The sequence below is a fragment of the Numenius arquata genome, chromosome 11 (assembly GCF_964106895.1).
Source record: "Numenius arquata chromosome 11, bNumArq3.hap1.1, whole genome shotgun sequence".
Taxonomy (NCBI): Eukaryota; Metazoa; Chordata; class Aves; order Charadriiformes; family Scolopacidae; genus Numenius; species Numenius arquata.
This window is the reverse complement of record NC_133586.1, coordinates 44,138,701-44,155,101: the sequence shown is the minus strand read 5'-3', so window position 1 is coordinate 44,155,101 and position 16,401 is coordinate 44,138,701. Positions and strand designations below refer to the sequence as shown.

The 16,401-nt window shown below is 44.1% G+C and overlaps 1 protein-coding gene across 1 annotated transcript; it reads right to left on the bottom strand.

The window, feature by feature from the left end:
* Nucleotides 1-1,893: 1,893 nt before the first annotated feature.
* GDF9 (growth differentiation factor 9) lies at nucleotides 1,894-5,224 on the bottom strand. Its single transcript, XM_074156464.1, has 2 exons — nucleotides 4,795-5,224; nucleotides 1,894-2,846 (listed from the first exon to the last, which is right to left on the bottom strand). Exons 1-2 carry the CDS (start codon nucleotides 5,222-5,224, stop codon nucleotides 1,894-1,896), a joined length of 1,383 nt encoding a protein of 460 aa, XP_074012565.1.
* Between the last annotated feature and the right edge of the window lie 11,177 nt (nucleotides 5,225-16,401).

Below are 16,401 nucleotides of genomic sequence, written 5' to 3'. Positions count from 1 at the left end.
GGGAAGGGGCCTCAACCACCTCCCTGGGCAACCTGTTCCAGTGCTCAAATATTGCTGCAGACTGAAAATGTTGTAGTAACATAAATCCATCCTGGAGAATGTGGTCTCAAATCTTTAATCCGTTCTCGAGGTTACATATTTCTGAAGCTGCACCCAAAAATGCAGTCTCTTTAGCTTGATTTCAGCCCTTTGTCTTTTCCATTTGTGCCAAAGAAAGAAGTAACTTTATTTTCTTCTTCCGTAGAGCTGAATCCCCACCGTTGGGAAGGGATTAGTGGGAGTGGCGCTGTGTTAGGCAATTTGATTTAAACCAAACAAATGCAGCACAGACTGTGGCCTGGGATTTTATTTTTTTTTTGTTTGACAGCAAGGTATTTACCTTGAGCTGTCGGTGTTTATGTCAAACGTGCTTTCAGTTAGAGCCAAAGCGAGCGCTATTTTTAGTTCAGCAGCTCCAGGCTCATGCAATCTTCAGTTAGAAGCTTCATTTTGATGGAAGTTATGGGACTGTTAGCCTGAGGGTGTGGCTCTTGGGCAAGTGTCACCCCAGCAGTGCTGAGGTGAACCATTGTCACTGTCAGAGCAGGTCACAGGGTCCCCTCGGGTCCAGCCCTTCCCCTGCCAGGCACAACGCCCAGCCCTGGGGAGCTGCACGGGTCAGGATCTGGTTGGGAGGCTTATTGTGGAAAGCTCAGGCATTTACGTATCAGTGCATTAGTGACTCATCAATTTAAAGGCTATTCCTAACGACTTTTGCAAATACAGTGCTGCTCCATGTCCTTTCATTAAAAAAAAAAAAAAAAAAGTTAAATCCCTACCAAAGCTGGGGTTTTTTGTGTGTGAGCCCCATCTAAAGCCCTCTCAGCTTGGGTGCCCAGCCTGAAACTACCATTTTTGACAAAAAAAAAACCACCCTAGAAAAGTCCAGGAGAAAATAAATCAATTGTAGGCACTGTCACCTACAATCCTACTGTGAGAGGAAATGAGGCTGTGGCCCCACATTTTCAGACTAAACCAATTTAACAGCATTTAAATAAACTAATCTAAAAGGCTTCTAAAAGCTTTTTTTTTTTTTTTTTTAAGCTGAAAGCATTGACCATTTCTTCACAATTCTGAAGCAAGTGGCAGAGCAGTTCCACGTGGAGGATCCTGCACCCTCACCCTGAGAACAGCTTGTGGTTTGTTCTTGGACTGGATCAAGCCTTTCTGTTTGTAACAGCTCCCTCCCCTGTAAGCTGGGGCCAGTTCTTACTCAAATACTTCGGTTATTTAGATGTCTACAAGTTATGACACAGCTGTCCTTAAATCCTCACCCCCCTGTGGTTGAGAAAGCCCAAAAATGCGACAGAAGAACAGCAAGAAACAACCTGGTAACTTTTTACAGAACTGTAAAGAAGAGTTTTCTTCTTCCTTGGGGGAACTGGAAATGCGGTGGGGAAAAAGAATGAAAAACTGAGAAAGAAATTTGAACATTAAAGACTTTCCTCTCTTCCTGGAGACGGCACACAAAGGATTTCTTTATGTAGAGGAAAACCAGCAGGCACTGAATGTGAGTGGTATGCATGAGAGGCATTTATTTCTTTTTTTTAAATGTATAACAAAACAGCTTAAAATAGACATCTGGTAGTTGAAACCTTTTCTATATTTTAAATGCAAAATTACTCCAATAAAAAGATATTATTTACATTTAATTTCACATTCTAGAAAGGCTGAGTGGCTACAAAAATAAGTGCTATGATGCAAACACCTTCTACTAACTCCACGCTCAATCCCAGCCGATTCTGTAGCGCTCTTGGAATGACACAAATGCCGTTTGGTTGGTTACAGCTACAGACAACATTGAGAATGCAAAAAATACCCAAACCCAGAGTAAAATCAAGGAGGAGTCGCCCACTACCGACAAGTGCACTTGGTAGCTATCATGTCCTCGTACTCTTTGTAGACGATGGAGCCGTCAGGCTCGATGGTGAGGACGCTCAGGGGGCTGTACTCGGCAGGGACGCAGGAGGGCTTCGGGACAGAGGAGTCCAGTTTCTCGTAGATGATGTTCTGTACCATGGTGTGGACGGGAGAGCCATAGCGGTGCCCGACCACCCTCGGGCAGTCGCCTTTACAGTACTGAGGGCTGTACCTGTGGGGGGCTATGATCCACCTGTCCCACTTCAGCTGGCTAAAACTCAGACGGAAGTTGTGAAGCTCACACTCATTTTGGGGGAAGAGAAATTGTTTGAAGTATTCGCTCAGATTATGAGGTGGAGTTACTGGTGCTTCTTTCAGATTCCCATCTCTTCGGCGTCGAGAGGCCCTTTTACCCTGTGAATTCTCTTTTCCTTTGTCACCCGTAGGATCAACACGCGGACTGTTCCTTTGCCTGGGCCGCACTGGGTTTTTCCTTCTGTGCCTAAGTGAGTTCCACCTGTGATAAGCCTGCTCACTGGTATCGTTCAGATAAAGAAGAAGAGAAGGGGGAACCAGTGCCACATTAATGGGATTTTCCGGTTTAGTGTTCTGTTGTGGATCACCCATCAGACAAGTGAAGTTCACAGCCATATGAATATTCCTCCTGTTAGTAGCAATTAGAGGCTGGAGAAAAGAAGTCACGTCAATCTCAACCCACTTGCGTTTTCTAACTTCGAAGTGCAGGCTAAAAGCTACAGAGTGCGAAACGCTGGGACATACTTGGCTAGAAAAATCATGCTCCTTGACAAATAAATGGCACATGCACGTAATGGAAGAAGAAATGGGAAGCGATGTGTCAAAGGAATAGAGCAAGACAGACTTGAGTAAGTGCTCGAGAGCAGTAACACGATCCAGGTTGAAGAGTAAATCCACCGAGTGAACGTCTCCTGAGAAGGGAAACAAAAACTTGTAGAGTTAGTGCATCTTAATTTTCTCCCATAGACACAAACACTATCAGGTAGTGGGTAAGTATAAAATACTCAGCAGCAGAAGCCAGTGTAGATGCCCTCCCTTACTTTTATTAGATGGAATTTCTACTTTGGTCAGGGACATAAGATTTAAAAGTTAGGAAATTACAACAAAACCAAGAAACCCCATCATTTTTAGAGGTAGTAGGATTCATTTCAATGAAAAAAAACCCGAACAGGAGGAAGTTACAGTTGTCTTTTCAGTGTTGATATGGGGAAACAGGAGCTGGACACTCCAGATCATACAAGCCATGAAAAGAAATAGCTCAAGTTTTGAAGTGAATGCTTTCAGAGCTTTCTAACGTTAACTCCAGTTATTCTGCCTACTCATATATTTTTTTCCTATTTAAATCTCTTGACCAGCAGCTGCCAGCAAGTCCGAGTAATGGCAAGGCAGAAATTTATTTATTAGCACTATTTAAAAAAAAAAAAAAAAAAAAAAAAATTGTTTCATGAGTGTCATTTTGCTTTTCTATGGAACAGAACCAGAGCTTTCAAGTTATTCTGAACACACGTTTCTGTTGCATTCACTCCTACTGTAAGATACAGTACTCTTATCTTTGCCCCAATATTAAGAATTTTTATGGCATTCTTTGAATTTGCTCCAATTTCCATCTTATTTTCAGGTTGATGAACCTATTTCCTGGCCTGTTTTCCAGATGTGGACATAGCATATGTTTATTATATTGGGTTTTTTTTATACTAGTCACCACTGTATTTTTTCTGCAAATTAAAATTTGTTCATTTTTGGCCACACAAATGCATTAAATGACCTCTTCAAACTTACATAGGCCAAGTAATCAGAAATCAGATGAGGGCTCTGTAGACCTTGATTAAACTTATGTTTCCTATATTAATGTATTTTCCTACAATCATGAATTTGAATAGCCTCAATAAATGTGGGAAGTTGGTTCAGATTCGGGCTGCTACTTTAATTATTACTACATTTAGCATATATAATCATGAGATTAACTGTTAATTGTGAGTATAGTTCTGAATCAGTAGGTTATATTATGCCAGGGAATTTTAGTCACGAACATTGATTTTTATTTTATTTTTCTGTAGTGAATACTTCTTAACTGAACCTCCATCTCAGAGCACTGCTACCACGCTCAAGTATGATGTTGGTGTTTAAGGTTATCGGTCTTTCCAAGTGAAAAAACCCAAGTCAGGAGAACTTGGATCACTTGCCAGCAGCCCCGTAAGCGGCATTAAAGGCCAAGGATTTCCAGCTGCTCTTGCTGTGACCAGCCCACATCTAAGAAACCCATGAAAGCATGGTAAGTTACAAAGCACCCAGCCATCCTAGTTTTGCAGTCCTGAGCCTGATTTACCAGCAGTTCTGCTCTTCCCTTCAGGATATTCACACGTTGGGGTTGTGTTTTGTCCCTAGCAAACATACAAGGCAGAGATCTGAGCTTGCAATGGGATTCTGGCGGTTTGTTACACGTCTCATTACAGCACAATGTTTTTATGGCCTTGAAAAACGCAGAACCGTGAAGGGCAGTAGAAGGAACACAATGTCCATTACACCTAACCATTTTTTTCCACTTTTCTTACATCACTTAGAACTGATCGTAGAGTTTTCTCTGACTCATTATAATAAGATGAGTCAGCCGGAAACATCAATAGCACCTTGAACATAGTACCATTTGTGTGGCAGTCCCCAACCCGTGGAGAAGTCTATGTCTAATGCTATTCAAGGAGAAGTAGGTTATGAAAAACTCCTACTGTTTGAGAGAAGAACCATCAGGATTAAAATAGCAACAACTCTAAAGAAATAAGATATTTTTACACTATGCTGCAAGCACACAACACATGGAAAACCCCCATTTAACCTTGGCAACGGAGGCCACCCCACACCTACCTTTCATGAGGTCCCTGTGGCGGTGCTTGCATTCAGAACACGGAGTGAAGAGTCGAACAGTGTTATAGAGGTGGCTTTTGTTAGCCTTGGGGATTCCCTCCTTGGTCGCAGACATCTTGTACAGCCGCTTCATGTACCGAAGGGCTCTGGAGTGGGGCTGTAGCCTGGGGGCCTCGCTCTCCCAGTTCTGGTGTCCCCGGTCAGACAGCACCTTGAGAAGGGGAGGCAGGAGGGCATATCCCCGTCTCACACCTTTTGGCAGCCGCAGCAATGGATTTAGCTCAATGGCGGTGTCCTCAGGAGCTACCAACAACCCGGGGGTCTTGTCAGAGATCACGCGGCCCCTGGAGTGGGGGGAACACTGGATGCTCGAAGAAAGCCAATGAAGACAGCAATAGAAACAAACACAAATTCTCCAAGTGCTCTCCATGCTCTTTAGGGCTGCAGCCAAAAAAAACGCCTCCCCTAAAATATTCAAGGAAAAAAGAGCACCTCAGCCTCATCCCTTATATATGTCGCAGCTGTGGAATGGGAGGGAGGTTTCTTCTGATTAGAAACCAAAGGGAAAGGCCTGCAGCTGTCTGCTGAAACCACATCCTTGTTTGCACTTAGGCTGGAGCCTTTCCCCATGAAAAATCCTTATTCTGAGAGTTAACCTCTTTCACATGGTAAATTACAAAACAAGAGCGTGCTCCATCCTCCAGAGGGAGCTGGGGAGACAAGTTAGTATTGGCTACTATAACTAAATCTGTTTATTTCCAGAAATACATCATGCTAAGTATTATTGCTATTAGCATCAATAAGCTTTTTTTAAAAAGAAAGACATTGTTTTTCATTTTCTCACGTATTTCTCACATTTAATTTCTCTGTAGACAGTAATATCCACTTGAGAGAGAGGGAACTGTGACTGTAGAACCATCAGATCTGTTTTCATTCCAGCCCACAGCGCAGATTTACCTCCAGTCTGAGGTAAGGCACCCCAAAAGCAGAGTGCTTTTTCACTCCGTATCAGATGTCTGTGGAGTGTGCTCCAAAAAACTCCATATGGAGAAATATTGATTGCACCAGGAATATTCAGAAACTTGGGGAGCTGAGCATAACTAAAAATATGGGTTTAATTTTATTTAATTAGGAAAATACAGGGGAAAGAATGCATTTTCGTAACAGGTGTTTTTAATTAGAGCTATGCTATCAATAATCTAGTGAAATGTCACCCATAATCTACCTTTCACATCTTAAGGCTTCTGAGTAAGGATTGCTTGTAGGGAGAGTGGTTAATTAACTTACAAAAATGTCAGTCTGGCATTCTTTGATTTGGAGTGGAAGGTTAATTCAGATAACAATCTGTAGTATGAAACAATATAACCTTTTCTGCGAGATGTCTTAAAGCTGATTTGATTATGGTAAGAGGGGGATGCTGTCAGTTCTGAGGTCAGCTATGCTTATACTGCTTTGTACAAGGTGATCTGCACTTTGATTTATTTTAAAAATGCATCCTTCCGTCAGGCATCCTTGCACCAAACAAGCTCGTCTGCTCCCTCCCCTGTGCGTTTGAATTAGTCCCACTTTACATTAGTTTCAAACACCTGGAACTACAGTTTCTGCTGTTCCATGACACTTTAAGCTGCCCTTTAACCCTACGCTCTCCCACAAACCAAATGTGCATTCCTGCTCTCCTCTTTCCACTGGCTTTTGCTGTTATCAGATCTTGTAGTGGGTCCAGTCAGGGAGCTGAAATGGTAGGAAAATAATCCAACTAAAGTGAATATTTGCTTTACCCCTGGACAAGTTGAGAACAATTAAGTCTATCTTGAATAATTCTAAGCTCAACAGGGCATGAGTGGTACTTCTGGATGCTAAAAGCATAGGAAATCCTTAACTGATACTCTGTATGGTGAGTGCCAAAGTAGTCTTACATATTTTTATATATACATTGCATTGAAGAGGGTATTCTTAAACATGTAGCTTTTGAAAATTGTACTTAAGTAGACTGAAAAATTGATTAAAGAGGCGAAAGGACATGGAGATTTTTAACTGTAGATTTAAACCTAGTCCTGACCAGATGTATCCCACCGTTGCATAGTCTAGTGGCCCGATGGTAAAGCTCATCCACGTTTATTAGCTGTCTTGTTGGAAATCTAAGCAAAGAAGTCAAAGTCCAAATATATCCGACGTGAACCAATATATCCCTGCAGAGGCACCTTCGCTGATTGTAACAAGAAGGAGAAACTGAATGCAAACTGCCCGGGGGTGCATTGCCCAATACTGGGAGCTGCTGTAGTTATGGCTGGAGGCCACCAACACAACGGCTTCTCGTCTCCTACTCAGGCTCAACGCTCATTGCCATCCTGGGATGCTCTGGGGGAAAAGGTGGTTAGATCTTGTTTATTTTCCTTCATCCTGGGGTCTGACTGGGTTAGATGCTGTCGAGGCTTTCAAAGGATTTTATGGCTAAGTTTTCCCATTTTTAGTAACTGGTTGGTCTAGACCTGTGGAAATGTTTAATGGGCCAGTTGGTTCGACTGTGGTGTGTTGCCTACTCGATCCTTTGGAAATGTGGTAATTTTGAGTGCATAAATAGCAGCTGTAGGAATGTAGGGATTCTTTTCATTACTGAAGCCTTAGAGTCTTCACGTGAATGTATTTATAACTTTAGGCAGTTCTTGAGCAGCTTCTAATAAAGCGGACTTCCTGTGCTCTGCAGCAGGCTATAATAAAGAGGGAGAACACTGGAGTTTATGTTGCTGTTGATTTTTTTCCTCTGAAAGGCAGTTCCCCTGCACAGATCCCTGACCCAGACGGGTCCCAGCACTCCCTACGTGCAGAACTGACGCCCAGGGACTTGTGGGGGAGCCAGGAGCTGGGGGGGGAATAAAAGGAGAGACCCCTGTCAGCTCCAAAGCTAGTTTATCATCCAAGCTGTGACTATTTACAGGGCTTCAGGTTTCTCAATGCTTGGACACATTTGCTGAAGAGTTATAAATTGCAGCTGTATTTGAGTGAAGATCCTGGCACAGCTACACTTGCAGGACATTGCACATACATGTGCACAAGCATTTAAGATGTTAAAGACTTGTTTAGTAAAACACAATGTCCAAGGAGATTAATATCATCATATCTCTCTAAGATCCAGACCATTATTAGATTGTTTGATGGTCTCATGTTTTATATATCTTAAATATTTATTCTCTCTATTATAAATCATTAGATTGTTGCAGCAGAAACTATGTTTTCCTTTTTTTCCTTGGGAAACACTGAGCGAGTACCTAGTCTGTACTACCACAAACTACTAATAATTTTCAAATTCCTATAAAACAGAGCTGAAAAATGTGTGTCTTTGCCCTGTAACTAGATAATGACGTTTGTTTGTTTCTACACGGGAGCAAAAGCATTAATCACAGGTATAGCTGTTATGCCCCGATAAACAAAGTGTTTTCAGTTTGGCTCGCTGAGCTGACTCAGTGGACTTTGAAATATAAGAAGTATCAGGTGCTCTCTGCAAGGCCCATTAATAATTTTTCAGAAACTTCGCTAACGGCCCATGCAGAGGAACAGCTGAGCTAGACGTCTGCTGTACAGATGTCAGCTCTAGCCATTTCCAACAATTTAAAAAGAAGAAATGTTTCCTGTTACTTTTAATAGCTTCTTCCTGCCATAAACCACAAAGATCAAACAAATTATTTTAAAGAACCAGTGTGTATATACATATGTCATTGTTTGACGAGACAGAATCAGAGCTAGAAAACTATGTACTGCTGATCTTATGACTACAGTGTAGAACAGATTCTTTTTTTTTAATCACTGATGAGAGCAGCCCGTACTCGAGTCAGCCCATTTTTGTTTCCTGGAGGGTAACATCAGCAATTCCTTCAACTGGTGAGAGCCGGAAGACTGGGCTGTGTTTGCCTCTGTTCCGAACTGCCCTCTGGTACCTGATCCTTAGAGCATTCCCCCGAGTCTCTGGGGTCATACCTGCCATTTGAGCTGGTTTTCACACACACAGGGGATGAGATTTTCCCCGTTTATCGTATTTGTAATTGTCCCACAGAAGATTTATTTTCCTAGCTGAAAGGTCAGCCTTCTTGAAAAGCTTGGAAAAGAACTGAAATGTCCTAGACATAGATATGAGCTGTGGCACTGATGGACAGTTTACGAATTGCTAGATTTATGGAAGTGTCATTTTACTAAACATTTTACTATCATCTCGTGCATTCTATACTGGATTAGGATATTCTGACCAAAGTGAAGCCTCATCCCTGGTTTATTGTACTATTTATGTGCCAATAAATACAAGTAGCTCTTTCAAGTGTTACAAAATACCAGCTGACTGATGGAACAGCTTGGTCTGAGCGTGGAGTTTGCTGTACAAGGATACAGCGATAAAACCAAACGTAATGGCTTCTTAGAGGATGCAGAGGAAGGTGGTGCCGAGCTGGGGTGGTGGCACGTTTCAGAGCTCCTGCTGCTCTCCCTTTGAGCTCGTCACCTTCCCGTTACCTTCAGTGGCAATGCCGTAACCCCACCGCCAACAGCACTGGGGAGAGGTGACCTTGTGGACACTCTGTACAACCAGAATTAATAAATGTTCTTGACAGGGTAATAAGTCAGGGGGTTCATTTCGTACAGGGGTTAGTGGCTTAGCAGGCAGCAGTGTGAGAAAAGTGTTACTTCATCCTGTTGTGAAAACAAACCATCAGCAACGAGCAACCCGACAATCTCGCTCTGCCCGGTTTGAAAATGAGCCTGGTTTGTCCATCGCTGTGAGATTGCTGGTGGCCATTTGGATACTGGTGTGATATCTTTGTCAAACCTCTCCAGTTTTACTGGTGTGAGGGTACACACTTCTGGAGTGCTCTTTTAGAGCTCTTCTGTACCAAGAGTCTGGTTTCCAAGTCATTCACACGTTAGGTGCTGGAGCGTGTCCAGAGAAGGGCAACGGAGCTGGTGAGGGGTCTGGAGAGTAAGTCTTAAGAGGAAAGACTGAGGGAGCTGGGGTTGTTCAGCCTGGAGAAAAGGAGGCTGAGGGGAGACCTCGCTCTCTCCAACTCTCTGAAAGGAGGGTGTAGCCAGGGGGGGTCAGTCTCTTCTCCCAAGGAACAGGGACAAGAGGAAAGTTTCTCCAGGGGAGGTTCAGATTGGATATTAGGAAAAAGTTTTACACTGAAAGGGTTATTAAGCCTTGGAAGGGGCTGCCCAGGGAAGTGGTTGAGGCACCATCCCTGGAGGTATTCAAAAGCCAGGTTGACATAGTGCTTAGAGACATGGGTTAGTGATGGTTTTTATCAGTTAGGTTGATGGCTGGACTAGATGGTCTTAAAGGTCCCTTCCAACCCAGACAATTCTATGGTTCTATGATTCTATGATACTTTACATCATCCATGTAATGATTGGGGAAGAACGTGGATATTCAGTGCCAAAGGCACACACAATTCTACCTGCTAAGGAAATACCTCCTGGAAAACTGGTGGGTTTCTCCTTGTTGTAATCAGATATTCTTTAAAAAATAATGAGAGCTCATTCTCTGAAAAGAAATAACAGCTGCAGAAAAGAGCTACCATAGGTAGCAGAGACGGTTCCTGAAGGGGCCCTTCGGCAGAGGGACACCTCCATTTACATTCTTTCTTGGCTGTGTAGCATCTAATGGGTGTGCAGCAAAAATGTAAGAGTTAAGGTTTTGGTGTGCGCTGTCTGCAAAGAGTCAAATCCGTGACAATGACTTATTTTACCTAGATCTTTGAAAAGCCATTCTGGGGAAAGTTTTGTGCTTGCTTACAAATACAACATGACCGTGTGGAACCTGGATGAGGTAGTCTTTTAATGTGGTTAAGTTTTTATGGAAATGAAACTCCTGAAGTTCATAAACAGAACTGTTATTTGTTTGCACATGCTCTTTGTGTTACAGGGAGGTGCTACACACGCACCCATAAAATGTGCCTTTTGGGTCAAGTTTCAGAATCCCTTTAATCCAATCTGAGGCGATCGGGATGGGTTTTGCCTTTTCCTCCTCGCCTTTTGGGCCTTTTCCCTGTGTTGGTGAAACAGTTTTCACCAGGGCTGTGAGCTGAGTGACCCACTCCCCGGCCACACGCTCGGAGTAAAGCTGTGGGGCAGCCTGGGACGTGCCCTGCATCAAGGAAGAAGGTTGGAGGTAGTGACCTGAAAATATTTGGAACAAGCTATTTTAAAACCTAGGAAACTGGGGTCTTACATTGGGTATCGTTCCTCTTGGTGTGCTGGTGTGGGAAGCTGAGTTTGCTAAGCTTGTTATGACCGCTTCCAGCCTTCCTGGTGTATTTTCCTGCCTGGCAAACCTTTGTTTACGAACTGGAGAGCAAAGAAAACCCTGAAGGATAAAAATTGTGAAAAATGGAGAGCCTGCTGCTGTTACCTCAAACCTCACCTCAGACAGCGTACAGGGCAGGTGAGTTGCTGTATACTCAATGGGATCTCGGGTTTTTGTTTGGTTTGTGGGCTTGTTTGGGTTTTTTTTCAGAAATGTTATTATTGTTTCCAAATAAAATAACAGTTCTGGCCATTCTTGCAGCTTCTCTGCCCTGGGTTTCAGTTGTGGCTGTAAGGTAGGAGTTGGGAAACCGTGTTTTTCATTTTGTTGAGATCTTCTTTATTTTCCGCTACTATCTGATGCGCTTAAGATGCAAGTTCTTATGTGACCCTTAGTGAGAAGAAACACTAATTTAGCTTAAAACTACAGGAAAATAAGTTCCAGAATTATATTCTTTTCCAGCCTCTGTGTTCTCACACTTCATACATGTGTATGCTCCTGGTATGCGGCTGTGTGTTCAGTTTACGGTTGGACTCGATGACCTTAAGGGTCTTTTCCAACTTAAATGACTGTGATTCTCCCCTGCGAGCTGTTCCTGTGCCTCGGAGCCCTGGGCTGGCAGTGGGTCCTCGCCCGCCGCGGCGATCGGTGGCCCGGCGGCTGTCTGTCCGTCCGCCCGGTCTTTGGGGGGGATTTTCCTCCCTTTGCCCAAGACGTGGCTGGGAGAAAAGCCTCTCCCCTGCCGGCGGTTTCAGGTTCATTACCCTGACCCCACCTCCGTGCCTCCCCCTGGGCAGGGCCCTCCCCGCCACCTTCCCGGGCTACAAGTAGCCCCGGCAGCGGCGGGGATCGGGAGTTTTGTCCGCGATGTCCCCGGCGGTGCGGGCGGCGGTGGCCGCGCAGCTGGCCCGGGGGGCGCAGGGGGGTCCAGGTAAGCCGCTCCCGGGGGATGGGGGACGCTCGGGGACGGCTTTGTCCCTGCGGACCTGGCAGAGGAAGAAGCTGCAGCCCGATGTGAGGAACGCTGGCGGTGATGATCCGTGTTATAGAAATTACACTGATTGCTTCTAATTACTGTAACCGAGCGCACCCGGCTGGAAGCGATCGGCCTTTGAGAAGGTGAATGGGGGCTGCGGAGGTGGAGGGGTTTGGGAATGCTGGGGAGGGGGGAGGAGGAGGAGGAGGAGGAGGAGGGAGCCAGCTAAAGTTCAGTGAGCCCTGGAGCTCTTTGGAAACCTCCCAGAACGGCGCTTTCACCAACTTGTTATTTGAATTATCGCAAGAAACGCGTGTCGCCGACAGCGCAGCCCTGTCGCCCGCTTTGAACGGTCAGGGATGAAAGAGCGAGGGGGGGTTGGTTGTGTTTCTTCGGTACGTTGCTTTCAATCGTGTGTGTGGTGTTAGAGGCACGCTGCCGGATAGCGTACTGTCGTCTGCTATGGACAGCAGAGGTTTTAAAAAATGATTTTATCTAACCTGATATTATTTCAGCGGTAAAAAGCATTCTTCCGTAGTTTAGAATATGTGGAACTACAGTGCTAAACCGGTTTTGGTGTGTAACAATGTGGCTTATTTATCCTGTCTTCAGCAGGAGGGTTTTTAATCTTTCTATTAATTTAAAGACCTGAGCGACATAATTATTTCCTGCAAAAATCACAGGGGCAGTAATTGCCTGGACCCTTCTTTTCCTGTTGTGCAGAGCCTTGTTAATGGGATTCTTCTCTCAGAAAGAAAGGTCTCCTTAGCAGCATTTAATGTCAAGAATGAAGCAGTGTCAGGTAGAAACTGAACGTATTTCAATGAAGACGTGTATTCTAAAGAATTCCAAACTTAACTCTGGAGTGTTCGGTGCTTTGCAAATTATTCATGAAGTTGTGTCTAAAAAGTAGAAACATCTCCAAATGGTATGCACTTAAATGTGAAAATTAATGAGAAAGTAGTAAAGTTAAAACTTGAAAAGTTGAGTGTGCGTTTAGAAAATAGAAATCCAGGTTGAATAAATAGGGGAGGTGAGAGAAAGAGGAGTATTTTCAGGTGTGTAGGGGAGGGAATGACATAAGGATTTCCAGCCATTTACAAATGGGGAGAGACTATGCAAATGTATGTATTTATGAATTTGCCTGAGAGGGTTTTTGTACGCTCTGGTACAGACTCTTGTTTGGCTTTATTTAGTGCTAAGGTGCAAGTCCAAACATGCCAAAGGGCCGGGTTCACACACACAGGGCTACTCAGCCCGGGCAGGGTCCCGCTGCGTGTGCAGCGCGGGGTGGATTGTGGCAAATGGAAACCACATCCAAACATCCAGTGACAGAAACTTCGGGATGTGGCTGGAGAGGGGCTGGACATGGGCCATTGAGGTACCAGCCCAGGGTACCGGGTAGCCCGGGGAGTGTGCCAGCCCTCAGCCCGCACACGGCCTCTCCATCCCCGGCTGTCACTGAGGGTTAAGGATGCAGGAGTGGAGCAGTACATGCTACCAGGTGTTTGGTACTTCCAGATGTAACACACTCACTTCCTCATTCTGCCTTTGCCAGAGTTTTTCAGCTGGGAATTTGCATTCTGGTTGGTTGCTTTGCCCAGAATTTGGGGAAAATGGGGACAAAATGAATCCTATATTTCTAAGAGCAAGCTGAGGGAAGAAACAGATGTCTTGCCTATTTTCAGTACTTCTGACCTGTCACCAAACAACTTTGTTTCCCACGCTTTGGAGAAAGGAACTACATTTTATTTTGCATGAATTTGCATCCGGGATGTGCTTTTTGTTGCTCCCTCTGAAAATCTTCCCAAGTCTGGGCAATTAACAACTCTCTGAAAAACGCACATCCTTTGATTTTTGTTTTTTAGTAACTTCAGTGTCTGAAGATTCTGTCCTCAACATACTGGAATCTCCAAGAGCTTCCAGTGGTGGCTGGGCTGACTCTGTGCCCGTCCCAAAGCGTAAATGAAGGCGCTGCCTTTGACCTGTGGCTTCAGATGATCAACCAGATTGTCACCGTCACGGTGACAATTCCAGTTGGCCTTGGCCAGTTTGGAGCTAGGAGCTGGCACTGGCTGAGCCCGCTGTGGTGACTTGACGGGAGATGTGCTGGCACAACACAGGGAAAATGGATTTGTAAAATAATTGAAGGGTGGGGCAGGCAGAGCAGTGGAATGGGAGTTCTGTGAGCGTCTGTTTAACATAACTTTATACGTACAGAATTTTAATACAGAGTGAACAAAAAGCAAAGGAGAGGTGTGAAAAAGAACTACTCGTACTTAGCTCTTCTTTGTTTATAATGTTTTCCTAATCTTAGTTATTAAAATGTTTTAATTTCTTTAGAAGTTATTTGCAAAGGAAGATCTGTGTCAGAAATATCATTGATGTCAAATTTGAATATATCTCGTAAACTTTAGTCTTTGAAAAAATCCCTTCTAGTTTCTGTTACCTGGGTTTTTCATCTTTTTTGGTATTGCAGTGTCAGCTCACTGTTCCAGCAGGTATTGTGCAGAATATTCTGGAAATCTAGGTTTCCACCGCTTGTGCTGGAAGCGTTGGCCAAATGCAGGGCCGGGCAGATTTCGGTGCCTTCAGGTGATCCCAGCAGCAGAGCCCTCCCCCGTGAAGGTGCTCTGCGTTCCCTGCCTGCCACCCTGCTGTGTTTCAGCACAGCTTCTTGCTCTTTTTTTTTTTTTTTTTCTTCAGTGTACCATTTGCACACTCAAACAAGAGAGGGCAAATGTGAACTTTCTTTAAACAAGGGGTTTATTTATCTCAAGCGTATGCAAAAGATGAATTGCTTTGGGTATCTCCCGCCCGTTGCTTTGGGTCTGATTCAAAACGGCAAAATCAACGTGAAGGTGCTGTTTGCTTCAGTTGGCCTTTTTAAAGGAAAAGAACAGAACTTAATGTTGTCATTGTCATATTATGTGTATCTTTAAAAGTGAATAATTTTATTATAATCTGACACTGGCTTTTTCTAGTGATGTGGAAGGTCCGCTGTCAGGAGGATGATGATTTTATGGCTCAAAGTGTTTTTAGTTTTTGGCGTCGAATAACACTGGGTGTTAAGGTGTGAGGATAAGCATCTGACAGCGGGACCTGGAGGTGAAGTCGGTTACACCAGCACTGGGGATGATGCTCCTGCTGATTCAGGGGGTTCCCTGTTCCCGTGGTTGTACAATGTGCATCAAGCCAGAATGGGAACCGGATATTTAGAAAATTATGCCTAAATACAGTCCTGTGCATCATCACAAATGACACAGAATTTACATGTTTTGCTCTGTGGGCATGCATGGGTGTAGACTGTATGTCTCAGAATGAGATTTATAATTTCTTTCATATGCAAATGAACAAAGTGCCTGTACTTGCTGTCAGAGATAAACATCATTCTATAAATACAAGCATGGCCTGCCTTCCTGCCAGAACCGCGGTTACTTGGGGAGGTTCTGGGTACCAGGTAAAAGAGGAACAGTCCTGAGGCTGCTTTAACCAGGCCGTTAAGTATCCTGGCGTGAAGTCTATCAGACTCGGACAATCTGCAGACCTGTAATTTATTCCTCTTTCTAAGTGGTACTTTCCCTGTTCCAGGGTGAGCTCTTATGTTGTGGTGGTAGTTTTCAGTAATGACAAAAATGACTTGGTTTTTGGCTTTTTGAACAAAGCCTCTGGCCTACTTAGCAAGGATGCTTTTCCTTCTCACTGAGTCAAGAATACTTAAATATTCCCTTGGTGTTACTAGTTTTATTTTATTTTATATCTTGAGCTTTGAGCTTTTGTCCATCTATCTTCTTGCCCGACCAGCCCGTTCTCCTGCTGGCTCTCACCGTGTCTGCCTGCCTGGGCTGCAGCTCTTCCTTGTCGCTCTCTTACTTCCAAGCCCCAATCTCTTTGCCAGACAAATCCAAACTCCCCTCATTCATCTGATCTTTGTCTTCCTCTTCATCCTCCTCCAAATCAGCATTTCTGTTTTTTTGGTGTCCACCAGTTAATTTCTTTTACTGGCTCCTATTTCCAGCCTCCTTCCTAGAACAACCTTATCCATCATCTTCCCTCTGGCTACCAGTCCAACCTCAACACGCTTTTACGCTACTATATTCCACCTGATTCTAACTTTTCTCTGAATTTGGCGATTCCTTTGCTCCACCTGACTGTGGCCCAAGCAGCACAGAAACGAGAACACAGCCGAGAGTGCTCTGGTTTCTCTAGCTGTGGTCAAAGCTGGGCTTCCAAAAGAAATTCCAACAATAGCCATGTAAGCTGTGGATCGACTGCGTGGAAACTTTAATACATCAAGTCTCTACTGAATTTATGCAAAGGATTGTTCACGGATTGAAATTCAGTCCCA

Bases quoted from the DNA above. Each gene is read 5' to 3' on its own strand.
- GDF9 (XM_074156464.1), bottom strand. From the start codon at position 5,224: ATGGAGAGCACTTGGAGAATTTGTGTTTGTTTCTATTGCTGTCTTCAT. The intron at 2,847-4,794 runs GTAGGTGTGGGG...TTCCCTTCTCAG, and splicing joins CCACAGGGACCTCATGAAAG to GAGACGTTCACTCGGTGGAT.